The sequence below is a fragment of the Mauremys mutica genome, chromosome 23 (genome assembly GCF_020497125.1).
Source record: "Mauremys mutica isolate MM-2020 ecotype Southern chromosome 23, ASM2049712v1, whole genome shotgun sequence".
Taxonomy (NCBI): Eukaryota; Metazoa; Chordata; order Testudines; family Geoemydidae; genus Mauremys; species Mauremys mutica.
Window position 1 is genome coordinate 15,739,890 of NC_059094.1, and position 19,712 is coordinate 15,759,601.

Below are 19,712 nucleotides of genomic sequence, written 5' to 3' on the forward strand. Positions count from 1 at the left end.
CGGGCAGCCTGGGGCCAGCAGCCCATAGCCCCTGGACTTCCAAGAGCTAAGCAGATCAAAGCAAGTATTTCTCTCACACTGGGGAAAATTAAACTTCAAGACTCCTTATAAGAAATGGAAAGGGAGGTGGATTTATTTTCTTGTTTTTAAAATTAAATAGGCAGCTAGTCTTGTTTTTAAAATTACTATGAAGAGCAAGTTTAAGCTTTGTTGTAAGGTGCGTTGTTTGCCTGGACTGCTCAAGACCTGAATGCTTGTGTAGGAGGAACTCTTTGAGTTGGCTTCTTAAATCCCTTCCTGCTGTTTCACATCTGATACTCCCTGGTGAAACATAGGAGCCTTGTCTGATAACAGGCTTATTCAAAGTGACACAAGCTACGAAAGTGAGATCTTGGAAGAGTGTTGCTGTTTTCATAATGTAATAAAAATACTGTCATGATCAGTAATAATTAATAATAAATAGTGTGTAATAAGCATGTCATAAAAAACAAATGTTATAGTTCCAAGATCACTGCTTTTATCATTTATACTCAGGTAAAGGAGAAAATCCCTGGAAATATTCATTTTTAGGAGGGGGTTCACGGGACTTGTCATTTTAGTGAAAGGGGTTCACAGGTGGTTAAAGTTTGGGAACCACTGGGCTAAGGTAACCAGAATGGGTGAGCGTTGCTCAGGCCACAGTTGGGTTTTCCAGGGCTGAACTCTGGGCTGATCTGGGGCAGAGGGGTGTCCCCGGTTGGCTGGGAGTGGCAGCTTCACACACCTTTGTGTGGCCTGGCACGCAGTCAGCCATGTGTCCGTGAGCCCATGCGTGCAGGGCATGGTGCCCCGGCCTCGCAGGTGCGCTGTTCCGTGTGCAGTTGTTGCACGGGTGCTCCCTGTCCTGGGCTGTGTCACTCAGGGCTCAGTTGTCTGGATCCTGGCCTGGCTCATTTCATTCCCCTCGGTTCTCGTTAGCTTTCAGTGCAGGTGGGTTGAACGAAAAAGAGGCCAAAGCCAGGTGGGGTGTGGGAGAGCCCACGGATGAGAGCTGGCTCTGGCCCCTGGCTGGCCTCCATCCACCCTTCCTGGGGCCGGGCTCCCCTCCCTTCCCTGCTGGAGTTTAACCCCCGACCCCAGCCAGCAGCCTGAGCCTTCAGATTAAATCAGGCCTGTGTGCAGTGTTCAGCCCCCCAGGGATCAGTGTCTGGGGGAGGGAGAGCAGGGGGGTGGGGGGGATGGAGCTGAGCTGGCTTTCGTCAGCACAGCCCGGGGCAAGGAGGGGGGAAGGGCAGGGTTCTGCCCCAGCATCTGGGTCACGCGCTAAAGCAGCCGCCCAGACCCTGCCCCGGCGCCGCTCAGACCCTCCCCCCCCCCCCCCCCGGACCCAATGCGGCTGTCGGGTGGGCAGCGCCAGCGAAGGGTTAAGTCGGCACGGAAGCCGAGGGGCTGGGGGCGCTCTGTGTTTGATCATTTTAAATCACTCTCTCTCCTGCTCTCCCATTCCATTAATCAGGGATGCGGGCCCTGGAAACTGGGACACCGAGAGCTGCCAAACGCTGGAGACCCTCCCGGCTCACACCAAATGCCTGTGTAGCCACCTCTCCACCTACGCCGTGCTCGCCCAGCTGCCCAAGGACCTGGTAGGTGGCACCAGCCCAGCGCCCTCCAGTTTCCCTTCTCGTCTTCGGCTGTCGCTGGGCCTGAGCCGAACGGGAACCGGCAGCAGGAGCAGGGTGGGATTGTGGGGCGGGGAGCGCCAGCTGGAGGGGGTCTGATCGTAGGGGGTGGTCCCGAGGCGACGCGGGACACGGCCACGCTGGGAGGTGGGACCCAGCGCTGATCTCTGGGGTTCTGTAACAATAACCCCAGAGCGCAGGTGGGACGTGTCCAAACTCCACCAGCCATCCCCACCCCAGTGGGCTTTTTGATGCTGGGGGGGTGCTGTCTGCCAGGGCCTGGGGGGGGGCTCTGGGGACAGCTGATGCTCTGGCTGGAGATGGGGTGAGATGGGGGGTCCCCCGTTCCTTGTGACAGGTTGGAATCGTGCATGAAGGAAGAGCTGGGGAAGGAGACAGCTGCTGCTTGTGCGGGGCTCCCGAGATCGCCCCTCCCCATCCCTCTGCCTCTCCTCCACTGACGCTTTCCCGTTCTCCTCTCCTCTCCCCCCTGCTGCTCTCACATTCCCCAGCTCTGCCTCTCTCCCTGCGCCAGGAGCTGGCGGAGAATCTGGGACTGGGCTCGGTGCTCCTCGCAGCCCCTGCCTGTCCCCAGCCCTCGCCCTGTCCCCAGCCCTGTGCTGACAGCGATGGGCCCAAGCTGTGTGGCACCCAGGAACCCATTGGTGGGGGTGCGGCACCCACAAAGTGCACCTGCTGCTGCCCAGCCTCCCCCCAGGGCTATGGGTACAGGGTTTGCGGGTGCATTCTGGCCCTGTCCTCTCCTAGGGTAACGGGTAAATGGTAGCAGGGGCGGGGCATTGTGTCCCTGTTCTCCCCGGGGCTATGGGTACAGGATGGGGGGTGCATTGTGTCCCTGTTCTCCCCGGGGCTATGGGTACAGGATGGGGGGTGCATTGTGTCCCTGTTCTCCCTGGGGCTATGGGTACAGGATGGGGGGTGCATTGTGTCCCTGTTCTCCCCGGGGCTATGGGTACAGGATGGGGGGTGCATTGTGTCCCTGTTCTCCCCGGGGCTATGGGTACAGGATGGGGGGTGCATTGTGTCCCTGTTCTCCCTGGGGCTATGGGTACAGGATGGGGGCGGCATTGTGTCCCTGTTCTCCCCGGGGCTATGGGTACAGGATGGGGGCGGCATTGTGTCCCTGTTCTCCCCGGGGCTATGGGTACAGGATGGGGGGGCAGGGCATTGTGTCCCTGTCTCCCCGGGGTTATGGGTACAGGATGGGGGGGCAGGGCATTGTGTCCCTGTTCTCCCCGGGGCTATGGGTACAGGATGGGGGGGCAGGGCTTTGTGTCCCTGTTCTCCCCGGGGCTATGGGTACAGAATAGGGGGGCAGGGCATTGTGTCCCTGTCCTCCCTGGGGTTATGGGTACGGGATGGGGGGTGCATTGTGTCCCTGTCCTCCCCGGGGTTATGGGTACGGGGCGGGGGGGCAGGGCTTTGTGTCCCTGTCCTCCCCGGGGTTATGGGTACGGGGTGGGGGGGCAGGGCATTGTGTCCCTGTCTCCCCTGGGTTATGGGTACAGGATGGGGGGTGCATTGTGTCCCTGCCCTCCCCGGGGTTATGGGTATGGGGCGGGGGGGCAGGGCTTTGTGTCCCTGCCCTCCCAGGGGTTATGGGTACGGGGCGGGGGGGCAGGGCATTGTGTCCCTGTCCTCCCCGGGGTTATGGGTACAGAATAGGGGGGCAGGGCATTGTGTCCCTGTCCTCCCCAGGGTTATGGGTACAGAGTCCTGCTTGGCTCTGCGCCGATGGCTTTGCTCGCCTAGGGCCAGGTGCTGTCTCTCAAGCCGAGGCCCTGAACGTTGGTCTCTCCTTTGCCGGCTGAGTGTGAGCCCTGGCACAGAGGGCGAGCCCAGGGGTGGGGCAGGACACTGGGGCACTGGAATTCAAGCCAGGGGGCATTGCCCTGTCGCGGTGGGGAGGGCCGTAGTGAGAGGGGGGGCAGCTATGGTGAAGGGGTCCCATGCCCGGCTGCCTGGAGATTTCCCATCATGCAAAGCCCGGCCCCCTCCCCCTATGAACAGACCCCCCCACCCCCCCGGCACAGGGGTGGCTGTGCAGTGAGTGGGGAAGTGCCCCACTCTTCCCTCCCCCGGCTCCTCTCGTCTCCCCTCGGAGCCCCCCCCGCACTGCAGTGTGTGCTGAGATCAGGGCTCTGCAGCAGTCACGGGCAGGCTGCCTGGTGGGATTTATAAGGCTCATTAGCAGGTCTTCCAGGCGGCAAGGCGGGAGGAGGGAAGGGGTGGGAGGGGATGTGAAAGGAGCCATCTTGCCTCATGTCTGGGAGTCCTGCTCCCCCCGCCAGCGCTCACAGACGGGGCGTTCTCCCTCCCCCCCAAGCCGAGCGCCACCCAGCTCCCTGCGGCCGCGCCGGGCCATTGGTATTCCGGGAGCGTGCCCGGTTGGCAGGACGACGGAGAGGCGCCCCCAGGAACGTGCCTTGGCAGCCCAGAGGCTGCGGTCAAGCCCCCCCCCCATCCCCACTCCCGAAAACCCCAGCACGCAGGCCAGTGGGCCCCAGGGGTGGGGGGAGGGAAGAGAGGCCTGGTGCCAGGGGGCCTTGGGCTCTGCCCCGCTCACTGGGGGTGGAGCTTTTGAGGTGTGGGATGGGGCACGTTGGGATTTCCGGGGATTGGGGTGGGGCGGGAGCAGCCTCCGGGGTCCCAGGGACACTGGCTGTGCACGTGAGTGATACAGCCCTGGGGCAGCACTGAGACAACAGCAGCAACGAACCCATCCTTCCCCCCTCCCTCCACGGCCCCCCACTGGCCAGCTCCACCCCCTGTGGCTCGGGGGAGCTCCCTCCTTCCAGCTGCTGAGCCCCCCCCGTCCCCGTTTTCAGCACCTCTCTCCTCCCGGGCAGGCCATGGACCCCTCCGGCACTCCCTCCGTCCCGCTCATGATCGGCTGTGCCGTCTCCTGTATGGCCCTGCTGACCCTGCTGGTGATCTACGCCACCTTCTGGAGGTAGGTCGGCCCCATCCCCGGACCCACCTTCTCCCTCGGGCCCTTCGGCACCAGCCCAGAGGCCAGGGCATCATTCCCCCTCGCCAGCCGGGTGGCTGGGGGGAACGATTGGCAGCTTTTTGTTCGGTGGATGCCAGCTGAGCTGGGGGCACCGGAGCAGTGTCAGTGTCTGAGCTCACGTCAAGGTTTTCTACAGTGGCCGAGTCGGCCATAACCTGCTGGGACGTGGATCCGAACGTCACCACGGGCATCCTGGGGGCGGAGCAAGGCCCAGAGATGGGTACCAGCAAGGACCAGGGCCAGGCTCCTCGAGCGGGGCCCTGGGCAGCTGGCGAGTCCCAGGCTGCCGGCTCCTCTTTGCTCCCCGCGTGCGCAGTGGGAGAGAGGCCGCGCTGCCAGGAAGGCACGTGCAGCGGGAGGGGAAGAGGCCAGGGTTGGGCAGCCGGGAAGCATGTGCCGAGAGCAGAGGGAGGAAGAGAAATCGGGAGTGGGGAGGAAACAGGCGATAGCTTAGCTGCTGCGTGATTGACTGTATTGTTCCAGGAAAAGAACAAAGCTCTTAGTGCGTTAAAGACAATGGTGGGCATGGTAGTGCCCTGCTGGGGCTGCTATTCTGGTGCTGCCACAAGCACGAGGCACAGACAGAAGGGCTCTGCAAGGCCTGATCCTGCCTCGCTGGCATCACTGCCGCTCAGCGGAGTCACTCCCGATTTACACCAGCAAGAGGGCCTGATTCTGCTGTCCCTCCCTTGCTGCTGAGGCATGAAAAGGTCTGAGATCCCTTGGCAAGACGCATCAGAGATGTGGGGGGAGGGTTCACCCGAGGAGAGAGACAGAGGGCTGTTAATGTACAGTGGCACCTAACAACCTCGGGCAGGGCTCGGGGCCCCGTTGTGCTGGGAGCTGTACGGGCATGAGGCTTTCAGTGCTGATGCCGTTCCCTGCAACGGGAACCAGGAGTCCAAAACCCTTCGTCGGCTTTGCAAGCTCCACCTAGGGCAGGCTAGCTCCCAATCCTGCAGTCCTCTCCACACACATACACCCCTGCTAGGGAATGCTATGGAGCCTGGGTGCACCAGGAAGCATGCATGGAAGTATCTGCAGGAGGAGCACCTCGGTCTGCGAAGGAAGAGATGGTTAGGGTGGAAGTTTATCAACAAACATCGCCCGGCGCAGAGAAGATCTGCGGGGCTCGCTGCTCTGTCCTGGAATTGAAAGTAAAAGGTCTCAACACATCTGAAATGCGGGGGAAGAGGAATTTGTTTCTTCCCCTCATGATGGATTGTTCACCTGTGGGACTCTCTGCTGCTGGATGCTATTAAGTCAAAGAGCTGAAATTAATATTTAACATTTTTACTTCTCAGTTCAGGGAAATTTTATAGGCTGCTTCCCTAAATCGCCTCTGAGCCGTGTTGGTGGGCACCCTCACATGGCTGCCACATTCTGCCAGAGGTGAAGCAGTCCCTGTATCCCTCAGGGTACATCATCACTGCAAAGGGAAGTTGTGGTGGTAGCAAGGGCAGGCATACCCATGTTAGCTTTATCTAGCTAGCATGGGTGTCTGTAGCAGTGTAGATGGGGTGGCACAGGCTCGTAACTGGAGTACAAGCCCACCAGAGACCCTAGGCACTGTCTCGATTAAAGCTGGCCCAGGTATGCCTACCTGTGCTGCAGTCATACCTTCGCTTTGCAGCAGAGACCTACCCTCACATACCTCACAGAGGTGTCGGAAGGCCTAACTAGTTCACATTTGTGTAGCATGTTGTGTTCCCCAAGTGCTGTGGAAGTGCAGGTGTTTCATCCCAGTGTCGGTATTTGTTATATGAATGGGGTAGCCCCTGGAGTCACACTCCCTAGGATAAAATAAACTCTCCATCCTCATGCTTCAGGGCATAAACTGATCCCCAGCCGGGGGTCAGGAAGGCATCCCCTGCCTGCTAACACACTCCACGCACTATATGAAGGTCTGTGCTGCCCTCTAACATAGCCCCATTGGCCACTGTTGGAGACGGGCTACCAGACTGATTAGGCCATTAGTCTATTGTGTCATAGCATCTCCTGCATTCTCCACCTTAGGTCTAGAGAGAAACCAGGCCAGGATGTTTGCAAGGGGCCCAGCCCCAGGACCCCTTCAACCTGCCTCCCTCTGCCCTCCCTGCAGGTTCATCAAGTCAGAGCGCTCCATCATCCTGCTGAATTTCTGCGTCTCCATCCTGGCTTCCAACGTGCTGATCCTGGTGGGCCAGTCCCATATGCTCAGTAAGGTGAGAATCTGGCCTAGGGCTTCTGCTCCATTACAGCTGCCAAGGGGCGTTGCCCGGCTGGGCAGCCAGTGGGGACACGCCGGGTGTGACGCAGTAGGGAGCGGCACATTGACCTGGGAATGTCGTCCAGTTTTACTGGGGCTGTCTGCATGGGGGTTGGGGAGCAGGGGATGACTTTAGGTGAGGGACGGTACCTGAGCCTGTAACCTGAGCCAGGAGGGGGTGGGGTGAATCCACGCCTTTGCCTGGGTAACTGGACCGAGGGAGACGGGGAGAGGAGGAGGGGGCAGAGCCTGCTGGAGGGGTTTTTGGTTTCAGTTTTGGGCTGGCTGGGAAGAGGCAGGAAACCCCAAGTCTGGGGTCTAAGATCCTTGCCCCCCGGTGGGACCTGGCTGAGGGGTCCTGGCTGTACCTACAAGCCCTGCTTGGGACTGTGTTCCTGTCGTCTAATAAACCTTCTGTGTTACTGCCTGGCTGAGAGTCGGGGTGAATTGCAGGAAGTGGGGGATGCAGGGCCCGGACTCCCCCACACTCCATGACACCGTGTTCCTTGAAGAGGTCAGGGAGAGCAGGAGAGAGACAGGCACCGGATGGGACATTTCCCTGGGACATTACAGCCAGAGAGCTGTGGGCAGAACAGCCTGGAATGGCAGGATGTGGCCTTTAAATTGATGCATCCTGCTTTTTCGGCTGAACAGTTCCCTGTTCTGAATTGCTTTGCAGTGTTGCTGTGTGCTGTTAGAACAGCTGCTGTGCTCTGTCCCAGAGGTGGCTGCATTTCAGAGCTGACTGAAGTCTTTCCTGGACCAGCAGAGCTGGTGAAGTGCTCTGGGATCCTCTGGGCTCTCTGTTGTCCTGGGGCCCAGAGGATACAGTAGCTTGCTTGGCTACCCCAGGTGACTCTGCATCAGTGAATTCATGGATATAAATATTGAGGAAAGGGCAGATGAGGCCTCAAATGGCATCCCCCAGGCCCAAATCCCTGCAGCATGAATGAGCCACCCAACCCCCCAGCTCTGCTGGCTGCGCTTAGGGTGACCAGATGTCCCGATTTTATAGGGACAGTCCCGATTTTTGGGTCTTTTTCTTATATAGGCTCCTATTCCCCCCCCCCACCCCATCCCGATTTTTCACACTTGCTGTCTGGTCACCCTAGCTGATGGGCAGTGCCTGCGCGTGGGTCGCCAGGTGTGGCGGCGTTCTGTGGGGCGGTGCCCGGCTGCGTGGGTCGCCAGGTGTGGCAGTGTTCTGTGGGGCGGTGCCCGGCTGCGTGGGTCGCCAGGTGTGGCGGCGTTCTGTGGGGCGGTGCCCGGCTGCGTGGGTCGCCAGGTGTGGCGGCGTTCTGTGGGGCGGTGCCCTGCTGCGTGGGTCGCCAGGTGTGGCGGTGTTCTGTGGGGCGGTGCCCGGCTGCGTGGGTCGCCAGGTGTGGCGGCGTTCTGTGGGGCGGTGCCCGGCTGCGTGGGTCGCCAGGTGTGGCGGCGTTCTGTGGGGCGGTGCCCGGCTGCGTGGGTCGCCAGGTGTGGCGGCGTTCTGTGGGGCGGTGCCCTGCTGCGTGGGTCGCCAGGTGTGGCGGCGTTCTGTGGGGCGGTGCCCGGCTGCGTGGGTCGCCAGGTGTGGCGGTGTTCTGTGGGGCGGTGCCCGGCTGCGTGGGTCGCCAGGTGTGGCGGCGTTCTGTGGGGCGGTGCCCGGCTGCGTGGGTCGCCAGGTGTGGCGGTGTTCTGTGGGGCAGTGCCTGGCTGCGCTCCTGGGAAGGACGGAAGCAAGCGGCAGTGGAGTGGGGATGAGTCGCACTGTGGGGTGTGTGTGCTCGTGTGTGCCTCTGCGTGGGATTGTGACACCTGCTCTCCCCCAGCCATGGGAGCACAGTTAGTGCGAACCTGGCTGCTGCTGACGGGGACGGAGAGAGGGATAAGACACAGTGGAGAAGTGAAATGACCCATTTCCGGTCCCTGTCGCTGGTTTGGGACTCAGAGGAGCTTGTTTTTATCCCCAGTTCCGCCATTGGGTTGCTGTGGGGCCTTGGCTGAATCACTGCCCTGCTTCGTGCCTCAGTTTCCCCAAATGGGCATAATCCTTCCCTGCACAAGGAGTGTGAGGATAAATCCCTGAGGGTCTCAGACACTGCCGCGATGGGGGCCAGAGGGCAGCCCCTGGTCTCTACTCAAAGGGTGGACTGTACTCCCTTGTGGCCGAATGCTCTGGTGTGTGTTTATGGCATCACCAGAGAGGTGGCCCACAGGGATTAGGAATGCACCATCCACTCCCCCATAAACGCAAGGCCCTTGCAGGCCTGGGATGTAGCCAGGGGCGGCTCTAGAAAATAGGCTGCCCCAAGCAGCCGTGCGCAGCGCCGCCCCTTCCCCGGTCCCGCGGCCGGTCCCCTCTTCGCGCGGCTCCGGCTGAGCTCCCGCAAGCATGCCTGCGGGAGCTCAACTGGAGCCGCGGGAAGAGGGGACCCGCCGCAGTCATGACTGCAGCAGGTCCGCTCGTCCCGGGCTCCGGTGGACCTCCCGCAGGCATACCTGCGGCAGGTCCACCAGAGCCAAATGCCGCCCCCCAGGGAAAGGGCCGCCCCACGCGCCTGCTTGGCGCGCTGGGGTCTAGAGCCGGCCCTGGATGTAGCTGCCGCCGGACCCCTGTTGCACCCCAGATCTCACACCGAAGACGACGCTTGTAGCCAGTCCTGTGAGAAACTAGCTAAAGGTTTACGAGCTCGGAAAAGGAAAGCAGAGCGGCATTGACAAGGTTAAACAGACACACAAACGAGTTACAATCTTAAGTATCAAAAGGCAATAAAAGCTTCTGTCATGAGCATGTTCTGCACGTCCCTTAGGGCTAACGCAGGCTGAGCCGCTGGGGATCTCCTGCGTGTGCCTAGAAACGTTTGGTCCCCAGATTCCAAGCAGCCCAGAGAGACCAAGTTCCTTTTGTCTGGGGGTTTTATTCCCCTCCTGCCACGTGCCCTAACTCTTGTTCTCTTGCGGAGAGTAGGTAGGGAAATGCCAGGTGCACCATCTCCCAGTGGTCCATCTGGTATCGATGGACCTCTCCTTTTGGGAAGATTGGCCTAATTAATGTCACACTAATTAATGTCTCTCTCCTGTCTGGTGATTTACGCGGTCTCACAGGCTCAGAATACAACCGCTGAGATATTACCTTATAGCGTGGGATACGGATGTTATAAGTGAGGTTAATTCAGGCAGCGACTCACAAGCTTTCTTACAATCTAATATCTGTTTGGGCCCTGCTAACGCGCAGGTGAACCAGACGGCGTCTGGCTCTGTAGCTGTCAGCGTTCGACGTGGGAACCTTGCCAGGAGCTGGCACCTCGTCTGCCAGCGGCACACCTCTTCCCAGAGATTGGCGTGCACGATGCATCCAAGCCATGAGAGCACTGGGCTGGGCTCCCCTCTGGCTTACGCCGCTCCTACCCATTGGGTTCAGTGGAGTTGTTCCTGATTTACGCCATCTAATTCAGGGGGAATCCGGCCCATTATTAACAACGCCGGGGAGTGTGGGATGCCCGAGGGCTCTGCTAGGGCCAGATCCCGAGAGGTGCCGAGCACCCCAGGCCTCCGTGCGGCACGCCTGTGTTGATTGCCGTCTCTCTCTCCTTGCAGGGCGTGTGCACCATGACAGCCGCATTTCTGCATTTCTTCTTCCTCTCGTCCTTCTGCTGGGTGCTGACCGAGGCCTGGCAGTCCTACCTGGCCGTGATCGGCAGGATCCGCACACGCCTGGTCAGGAAGCGCTTCCTGTGCCTAGGATGGGGTAAGAGGCCTCGCTCGCCTCCCCCGCGAGCAGTGGGTCCGGCTCAAGGAATGGGCGGGGTCTAGAGGTCAGAACAGAGGGAAGCACCATGCACGCGTGAGTTAATGGTGGTCACACTCAGACCCCGCCTCCGGGCGAGCTAAGGATTATCACCCCCATTTCACAGGTGGGAAAACTGAGGCACAGAGCAGGAAAGTGACTTGCCTCAGTGGGCGAGCTGGGAATAGAAGCCAGGAGTCCCTGCTCTGACCCTCACCCCAGCCCCTGAGCCGTGTGATGAGCCCCCGCTCTCATCAGGGCAGAGGGAACCCAGAGGCGCTGTGGGTCGCTGCGCTGTTTCACGTCTAGATGTGCTGCTGGGTGCATCAGTCACTGCATGCTCTGTCTCTGCTCTCCAGCTGCTGCCCTGGCTCTATAGACACGGCCCCTGCTGACCTGTGGGGAGGCAGGGACAGATCTTCCCCCGGGCTCCGCTCCCAGCAGCTCTTACTGTTCAGGGGGGCAGCCGGGCACTCTCTGTTGTTCGCCACGGGGGCGGGATGCTGCCCCGGTGTCAGTGGGGGAGGAAATGGAGGGAGGTTCCCCCCTGGTGTCAGTGGGGCAGGTGGGTGCTGAGCCCCTCTGCAGATCCCGACCATTGTCTCGTCTCCCCCGCCAGGTTTGCCGGCCCTGGTGGTTGCAGTCTCTGTCGGCTTCACTCGGACCAAAGGCTACGGAACAGCCAGCTAGTGAGTGTTGGAATGGAGCCCGGCAGGGGGCTCCCGGGGGGCTGGGGCCCCAGGGGCTCCCCCGCACACCAGACTTGGCTGGGGCTGGGGGCTGGGGGGCGAGGAGCCAGGCTCCCTGGTAGGAGACGGCCGGTGGGCAGGGAGGGGAGGCAGGGAGGGGATTCCATCTGCCCATCTCCCCTAATGGCGCCGTGTTCCCCCTGCAGCTGCTGGCTCTCCCTGGAAGGCGGCTTGCTCTATGCCTTCGTCGGCCCCGCTGCCGTCATCGTGCTGGTAGGTGTTTGCCCTTTGAGAGCACGTCTTTGGCTGAAGAAAAGGGCCAACCCCTGTCTCTTGCCGTCTCCCCCTCGGGCCCTGGTGCCCCCCGGCCCCAGGGAGCCCCTCCCCCTCGCACCCCACAACCCTGTTTCTCCTCCCCTGACCCCAGCCCGTTCCCAGCCCGGAGCCTGCTGCTGCAATCTCCCCACAATCTCTCTGAACTCCCCACAAAGCCCGGTCCCTCCTGCCCCCGGGGTGGGGGCGGAGCAGGAGGGGAGGGCGCTGCTCAGCGCTGGGTCCCCTGTGTGGGGTCACCACCCCGTCCCTCACCCGGGCTCTGTCTCTCTCTCCCCCTCCCGACCCAGGTGAACATGCTCATTGGGATCATTGTCTTCAACAAGCTCATGTCTCGGGACGGCATTTCAGATAAGTCCAAAAAGCAGCGGGCCGGGTAAGTGCCCCCCGGGGCTGCCCCCATGTGGGGCGGGCGAGTGGGAGGGCACACGCAGGCAGGTAATACCCTCTGCCCCTTGGCGGCCCAGGTGCGGTCCGGAGGAGCTGGGGCCGGGCCAGGCAGTCCATGTCCCATTGGCTCGAGGAGGCTGGAGGCTCAGGGTGTTAAGAGCCCCCCCTCCTCACCTTGGCTGTGTCAATGCACCCCCCGGCTGCACCTGGGCTTGGCTCCAGCCATTCACAAGTGAAGTGAAGTCTGCCCAGTCCTCAGCGGGCTCCCAGCTCTCATAGCTAAGAGGGGAGTGGTGGTGGAGTATGGATTTCCCAGGGGTGCCCCTCATCCCCAGCTCCAGCAACACACCACCCCCACCCTGCAGATGAGCCGTCCCCCCATCTAGAGAGACGTCCCCCACCAGATGAGACTCTCACCCCAGCCACCCATCGGCACCCTGTACCCCAGCACCCGAGCCTGGAGGCCTGGGAGACAGAATGGGGGGGTTGGCGCTGATCTGACTGCTGCAGCGAGGGGGCAGCTTGTGCCCCGTTGTCTGTTACCCAGAAATGCCCACGCCCCCTGCCCAGGCCCTGCACCCGTTACTCCCGAACCTCTCCCCCACGCCCAGTGCTGGGATTGCCATTGTCACAGAGCTGCACTCGGAGTGGGGAGGGGCTTGCACATCATACAGGGAAAGGGGATCCTACTGCAGGGCCCCCCAGACAAGGGGCCGAGCCCCCAGCCATCCCCCAGCGAGAGCTGCCGGCCCCCGTGCTAGTCACTAACCAGCCAGCCTGCCAGCTTGCAACTAACAATCTCTCTCTCTCTCTCTCTCTCTCTCTGTTTTTCTCATTTGCTTGGTTTATGTGTCCGTCCGTCCCCTCCCGCCCGCCTCGTGCCCTCGCTTCCCGCCCCTCCCCGCCCCCTGGCCGCGCGTGGCTCTCCCGTGGGGGGTGGGGCGCTCAGCTGGAAGCAGCCCGCCTGCGGCCGCCTGCTCCTGAAATGCACCAAATGCGGCGTGGTGTCCAGCACCGCCCTGACCTCTGCCACCGCCAGCAGCGCCATGTTAGTCTCTCAGCCTGCGCCCTTTGTGCTCGCTCGCGCTGTCGTGTGTGGCTGCGCTGCCCGGGACCTGAGAGCGCAGCATTCTCCCGCCGGCCGGGGCACGGGGGGCGGGAGGGAGGGGGCATTGCCTGATGGGCGCTCAGCCTTTCAACTCCCTCCCCGGGGCTGGAGAATGCCGTGTGCTCAGAGCTGTTCCGGGCCCTGCGTCTGCTGCGCTCGCCGGCTCGGCTCTGTGTCTCGCGGTGGCTGGCGTGGGGCCCTGTGTGTGTGAGACCCGTCACTCCTGCCCGTTCACTGCCGCTCATCAAATAACACGTTGCCTGGGGCAGGTCCCTCGTAGGGGCGGGAATGGGGGAACGCTGGTTCTGCAGCCATCAGCAGCCAGCTCCCCAGTCTGGGTTGCTTTGTGTTCTGTATGTTGGGACTTTGCAGGGTGGGATCCCAGGCCCAGGGGAGGGCACAGATTTGGGGGAAAGAGGGATCAGTGAGGGCGAGGAGATAAGCAGGGGCAGGGAGCCAGGACCAGCTGGGGGCGAGTGGAAGAGGGCAGCCACTCTGGCAAGGTAGCAAAGAGCTAAAAAGCTGCAGGGGGGACTGATACTCTGCACATCTTGCTGCAGAGGTGGTGGCAGGACATGGGGTTCACGGGGGGCTAGGCAAGTTCCTTTTCCATGGCTCAGCGGGGCTGGCAGTGCCTTACAGAGCCGTTCCCCTCTCCACGGCTGCTTTGAATCCTGCCCATGGCAGCAGACGGTCAGTTTCTGGGGGTTGGTGGTCACAGTCCAGAGGCCGAGTGGTTCCTGCCACCAGAATCCCCAGGGTGATGTGTCCTTGGCAATCACAGCAGAGAGGTGGCTGCGGGCAAGTCCCATGGGGGCCTGGCTGCCCTCTGAGGGAGGGCAGCATGTGAGGAACCCAGGGAAGCTGAGTCCGGGCTGGCTCTGCTGGGACGCGGGCTGGGTCCGGCCACCCCAGCGGGAGGGGGCCCTCGCTCTCCGGGACCGGAGGTGGAACCCAGCAGCTGATAAGAATGTTCCCAGCCAGGCCCCGGGGCAGGGCTGCGGGTGCTGGTGACGATGGTGCTGACAGCAGCCGGAGACCCTGGGGAGCGGCACAGCCACACTGGTGGGAAAATCCCCCAAAAGCACAATTTTAAAAATCCATTTTTTAAAGACCAAAATCCTTGTGCTTGGGCAGAGAATGCAGGAATTGGCTGGGGGGTGGAGGGAGTTCAGGCTCTCAAACCTACATTGCATCTACATGCGCCCCCATACACCTCCCATAGCCTCCTGCACTCCCCCATGCATCATGCACCCCATAGCCCCTCCCACACTCCCCCCCACTCACGTTCTAACTCATGCGTCACCCTCTCACGTTGGGCTCCTCTCTGTACCCACTGATCCAAAATCCTCACAGTGCTTGTGGGATTCCAGCCCCAGTGCAGCCCTGCCAGCCTTTCAGGAGAGGCCTGGAGTGAACCCCTGGAGACTCCCCGCACGGGGGGTGGGGGGTGCTCCGCGACCGTCAGTCCACGTGCATGGCTGGGGTGCAGGGGAGCTGCTGGCTGGCTATCTCCATGTCGGAGGCCGCTTTCGTGGTTAATCTGTCTGCGCTCTGTCATCTCGTTCCCCCGCGTCCTCTCCCAGAATCCTTTCTCATTATTCTGCTGCTATTCACGGCGAGAGAGAGAGGCACGTGCACCCACTCTGTGCCGGCCCCTGGCTTATCTTGCATCACTCTGCTAACGGCATCAGCCATCAGCGTTCCGCCTGGAACGTTGTCTCAGGAATACAGGGCTCAGTGGAAGACAGGCCAATAGCCACCCAAAATGAGGAGGGAGGTGCTCCTGCTGGTTTCCCCAGCGGGCCCGATTCTCTCGCGTGCTGGTGCAAATCAGGAGTGACTCTACTCAAACCAGTAGCCACACCAGTGTAAACGCAGTGGGTCTCATCCAGCCCTGCCCTGCACCTGGCCCATGGTTTTGCATCGGCGCAAACGGCATTTCTGCGCCCATTTTGCACTGGTGTAAAGGATGGCTCAGCTCATTGACGTGCGCCGAGCGCTTCCTTGCACGTCGGGCCCAAGGTGTGGAGCAGTTGGGACTTGGAGCCCAGCACGTTCGAGATCAGACCCGGCCCTCAGGTTTCATTCTCCTCCCGCTAGCTCAGCTTCTCCCTAAAGCTGGGGGGGAAGGACCTTTTAGCTGTAATCCAAGCCCAGGAGCTGAGTGCCTGGGGCCGTAGGCAGCCCCGGAGCTAGCCGAGACCCGGATCATGGCAAGGCAGGCCAGGCGCTCCGTCCCCAACTCTGCAACTTCTCTTCCTTAAATCTCCGGGAGGCTTTGCCTTCTGCCTGTCACTTAATGAGCTTTCAGCTGCTGAACAGAGCAGCCAGAGGAGAGGTTCGAATGAGAAGATAGTTAAATCTAATGAGCCGAGTGCATGAGCCCTTCTCCCTGCCTCTCTGTCCTCTGCATGCAGAGCCTGGCTCACTTCTGCAGGAGTTTGCATGCTTCATCCACACAAGCTGGGGCGTCGGCTGGGCAAAACTACAAGCGTCATCGGTTGATGCAGGTCTTTCTCACCCCAGGAGGTGATGGGCTCTTAGGCCCAGATTTTTAAAGATGTTTAAGCATTGCTGCACTCAGCATTGCAACACCTAACTGGTTTAGGAGCCTCAGGCTCCTTTGCAGCAGGGATTTATGCACCGAGGAGCCAAAATCCCTTTGCCGGTCAATAGGGTTTGGACCTGAATACCTTTAAACCACTGGGCCTTAATGCAGTTTGGGAATGCAGCGCTGAACAGCTCAGGGGAGTGGGATTCGGAGCCTAGATCAAATCCAGGCCAATCTGAGAACGGTGGTGATGTCCCACCTGAAACGAGTTTGCTGGGTCTCTCTTCCGTGCCCCCATCCCGCAGTCTGGCAGCGTTGGCAGAGAGGCCAGGAACTGGCCGGGCTGTGCCTGGAGGGGTGGTGCCGGGGGGCTGTGTATGCGAGCGGGAGATCGGATCTCTCAGCTCTCGCCAGCAGTACCGCAGTGAGGGCAGGCGGAAAGCACTCGCCGGTTTGCCTAGCCCTGTGGACACGCTCAGCACCCCAGAGCGCTGGCAACTGGGCTCCCGCAGCTCCCTCGGGCAAGCGAGCGTGCCTTTTAAACAGCAGCCTCCCCCCTGATTGGCTCTGGGGCTCGTCCGTCTCACCCTCGTCCCTCCCTCTCCCCGCCCAGGGCGTCGCTGTGGAGCTCCTGCGTGGTCCTGCCCCTGCTGGCGCTCACCTGGATGTCGGCCGTGCTCGCCATGACCGACCGGCGCTCCATCCTCTTCCAGGTCCTCTTCGCCGTCTTCAACTCGGTGCAGGGCTTCGTCATCATCACCGTGCACTGCTTCCTGCGCCGCGAGGTGGGGCTCCACGCGCCGGCCCTGCCGTCAGCGCTCCCGCGCGCTGGCCTGATCCCTGGGCTGAGGTTCTCTTCCCCCAGCTGTCTGGGGCTCAGCCTGCCCCCGGATTCGAACACGCCAGGGGCTGCGCACTGGTTTCCACTCCTCCTGCAGAGAAAGGAGTCTCAGCGGGTCTGCCCCCACACACCTGGTAGCCCTGCGCTCTTTGCACACCCCGTTGCCAGGGATTGAGGGTTTGCACACCCGCTTCGCTGCCTGTGCAAAACAGCGGGCGGGAATGCAGGCGTGGGAGGGGGTCCCGCTGTGGAAAGGGGGCCCTTTGTGTGTAGAGCACAACACGCTGTTGTGGAGATGGGAGGCAAAGCGAATGCATCTTGTAATCAAAGCCCACGGTCCTGGCTAGAGGCGGCTAGCACAGACCAGCCCAAATTGCAGCTTTAAGCTCCAAATGCAACACGAAATCTTAATGGAGTCGCCCAGCCCTGGAGGGTGGGGGGGGATGGAGTTCTGTCCATCACCCGTCTGGAGAGAACCGTGTCCCTCCGAGCCCATCCCTCTGAATTCGGGAGCGCCCTTGGGTGCTCATTTATCTTAGCGTGATACACTGCGAATGGCAGCTCTATAAACACAGAGCGCGCATATGCAAGGTCCATTGTTACGAGCTTCCGGCCCATCCTGTCGCAAACCAGGGAGCGCCCGATGGCTCCGTCCTTGCAACCGCCTGGGAAAGTTAGCAACAGCAGCCTCGCATTGGAATGCCAAGCAGGGCGGCCGGAGCGGAGGGTCGGGAGGACGAGCCGAGGGACGTAGGATTTATAGAGTCTAGTAAAGAGGAGTCTCTGGAGAGATGGGGCCAGTCTATAAATATCTCGGCGGTAACAGCTCACACGGCGGCAGGCGCTGGTCGGAGCGTTACAGATGGACACAGAGCTAGGGAGGGAGAGATTGTGGCCGGCTGCTGGCTGAAGGTTCCCATCAGGGCGGGGGCCCCGTGGCTGGCACTGCCCAGGTGCCAGGGGGGCATAGGAAAGATGCTCATGGCAGTGCCAGGGCAGAGGTCCCACAAGATACAGGAGAGCGAGAGGGGGCTGTGAGGGCTCGGCGGTGGCCTGGGGTGAAGTTCCCCCTGCATAGAGGGGCTAAGGGGGCCCTGTCCTCATGCCGGCTCCTCTGCAGGGGTTGGGGCTCAAGTGTCCACGCCCTGGATCCCCAGCTGGCGCTGTGCTGTCAGCTCTGGCCCAGGGTCCAAGGCCTCAAAGAGCAGATGGAGACTGACCTGCCCTCGCCCCTGGTCACTGCCCAGCACCAGGCTCGGGGATCAGATGGGCAGATTGGGGCGGGGCGTGAGGGTTGGTGGGGTGGATCCCGGCAGGGCGCAGGGATTGGATGGGGGCAGGGTGGATCCCAGCAGGGCGTGAGGGTTGGTGGGGTGGATCCCGGCAGGGCGCAGGGATTGGATGGGGGCAGGGTGGATCTGGGCGGGGCGTGAGGATTGGTGGGGTGGATCCCGGCAGGGCGCAGGGATTGGATGGGGGCAGGGTGGATCTGGGCGGGGCGTGAGGATTGGTGGGGTGGATCCCGGCAGGGTGCAGGGATTGGATGGGGGCAGGGTGGATCTGGGCAGGGCGTGAGGGTTGGTGGGGTGGATCCCGGCAGGGCGCAGGGATTGGATGGGGGCAGGGTGGATCTGGGCGGGGCGTGAGGATTGGTGGGGTGGATCCCGGCAGGGCGCAGGGATTGGATGGGGGCAGGGTGGATCCCAGCAGGGCGTGAGGCTTGGCCGGGTGGATCCAGATGGCTTACGGACCCTAGTAATCATTTGTGAGAGGCAGGGCAGAAGGGGCCCCCCATCGTTGCCAACCCCCAGGGCAGTAACCGCAGCCTCTGCCTCGCCCAGGTGCAGGACGTCGTGAAGTGCCAGATCGGGGTGTGCAAGAGCGACGAGAATGAGAACTCGCCCGACTCCTGCAAGAACGGACAGGTGCAGATCATGGTGAGTGAGCGTCAGCCAGGCGGCACGGGGCAAGCGGGCGGCATGGGGCTCAGGCTGGGATGGCATGGGGCGAGCGGGCGGCCTGGGGCCCGGGCTGGGGCAGCACGGGGCGAGCAGGCGGCACGGGGCGAGCGGGTGGCACAGGGCGAGCAGGTGGCACGGGGCAAGCGGGCATGACGAGGCCCGGGCTGGGGCAGCACGGGGCGAGCGGGTGGCACGGGGCAAGCGGGCATGACGAGGCCCGGGCTGGGGCAGCACGGGGCGAGCAGGCGGCCTGGGGCCCCGGGCTGGGGCGGCACGGGGCGAGCGGGCGGCACGGGGCGAGCGGGCATGACGAGGCCCAGGCTGGGGCAGCACGGGGCGAGCAGGCGGCACGGGGCGAGCGGGCATGACGGGGCCCGGGCTGGGGCGGCACGGGGCGAGCGGGAGGCACGGGGCGAGCGGGCATGACGGGGCCCGGGCTGGGGCAGCACGGGGCGAGCGGGCGGCACGGGGCGAGCGGGCATGACGGGGCCCGGGCTGGGGCAGCACGGGGCGAGCGGGGCGGCACGGGGCGAGCGGGTGGCACGGGGCAAGCGGGCATGACGAGGCCCGGGCTGGGGCGGCACGGGGCGAGCGGGCGGCACGGGGCGAGCGGGCGGCCTGGGGCCCCGGGCAGGGGCGGTAGCTCAGACTGGCCACCCAAGCTTGTTCCCAGCGGGTCGGGAGGGCTCGGACTCGGTGGCTAGCCCGTGCCACCGCCAGGCCCGTGACATCCACACTGCGCGTGCGTCTGTCTGCCCACACTGGGAATCGCCCCTCCCAGCTGCAGTGGAGCCGGACCCCCTGGGCCCCCGCTGCGTGGCCCCTTTAACCCTGCTTGCCGCCTGTGATACATTCATCCCTCCGGGTCTCCCCCTCTCCCCCCCCCCCGTCTCTCTCCCCCTCTTTCTCTGTTCTTATAGACAGACTTTGAAAAGGACGTTGACCTGGCGTGTCAGACAGGTGAGGCCTGGTCCCGCTCCCCTGGGGGGGTCGGGAGGGAGGCCAGGAGGGCAGTGCTGTGTCCCCTCTCCCACCCCCCAAGCCAGGAATCGCCACAGAGCCAAGCCATCCCTTTAACAGAGAAGGGGCGGGGCTTAGCGTCAAGTGGGAGGAGCTAAGTGGGGCAGCAC

At 62.3% G+C, this 19,712-nt stretch overlaps 1 protein-coding gene across 7 annotated transcripts in view; it reads left to right on the plus strand.

Moving 5' to 3' along the window:
- The window catches only part of ADGRB2 (adhesion G protein-coupled receptor B2), a 98,036-nt gene that overhangs the window by 71,359 nt on the left and 6,965 nt on the right, over nt 1-19,712 (plus strand). For all 7 annotated transcript variants that reach the window (XM_044998078.1, XM_044998080.1, XM_044998079.1 and 4 more), the window contains 10 exons: nt 1,496-1,622; nt 4,529-4,632; nt 6,794-6,896; nt 10,517-10,667; nt 11,326-11,395; nt 11,602-11,668; nt 12,019-12,104; nt 16,394-16,565; nt 18,463-18,558; nt 19,503-19,542. In XM_044998078.1, the coding sequence (XP_044854013.1) occupies nt 1,496-1,622; nt 4,529-4,632; nt 6,794-6,896; nt 10,517-10,667; nt 11,326-11,395; nt 11,602-11,668; nt 12,019-12,104; nt 16,394-16,565; nt 18,463-18,558; nt 19,503-19,542 (1,016 nt within the window). The remainder of the gene's footprint in view (nt 1-1,495; nt 1,623-4,528; nt 4,633-6,793; nt 6,897-10,516; nt 10,668-11,325; nt 11,396-11,601; nt 11,669-12,018; nt 12,105-16,393; nt 16,566-18,462; nt 18,559-19,502; nt 19,543-19,712) is intronic.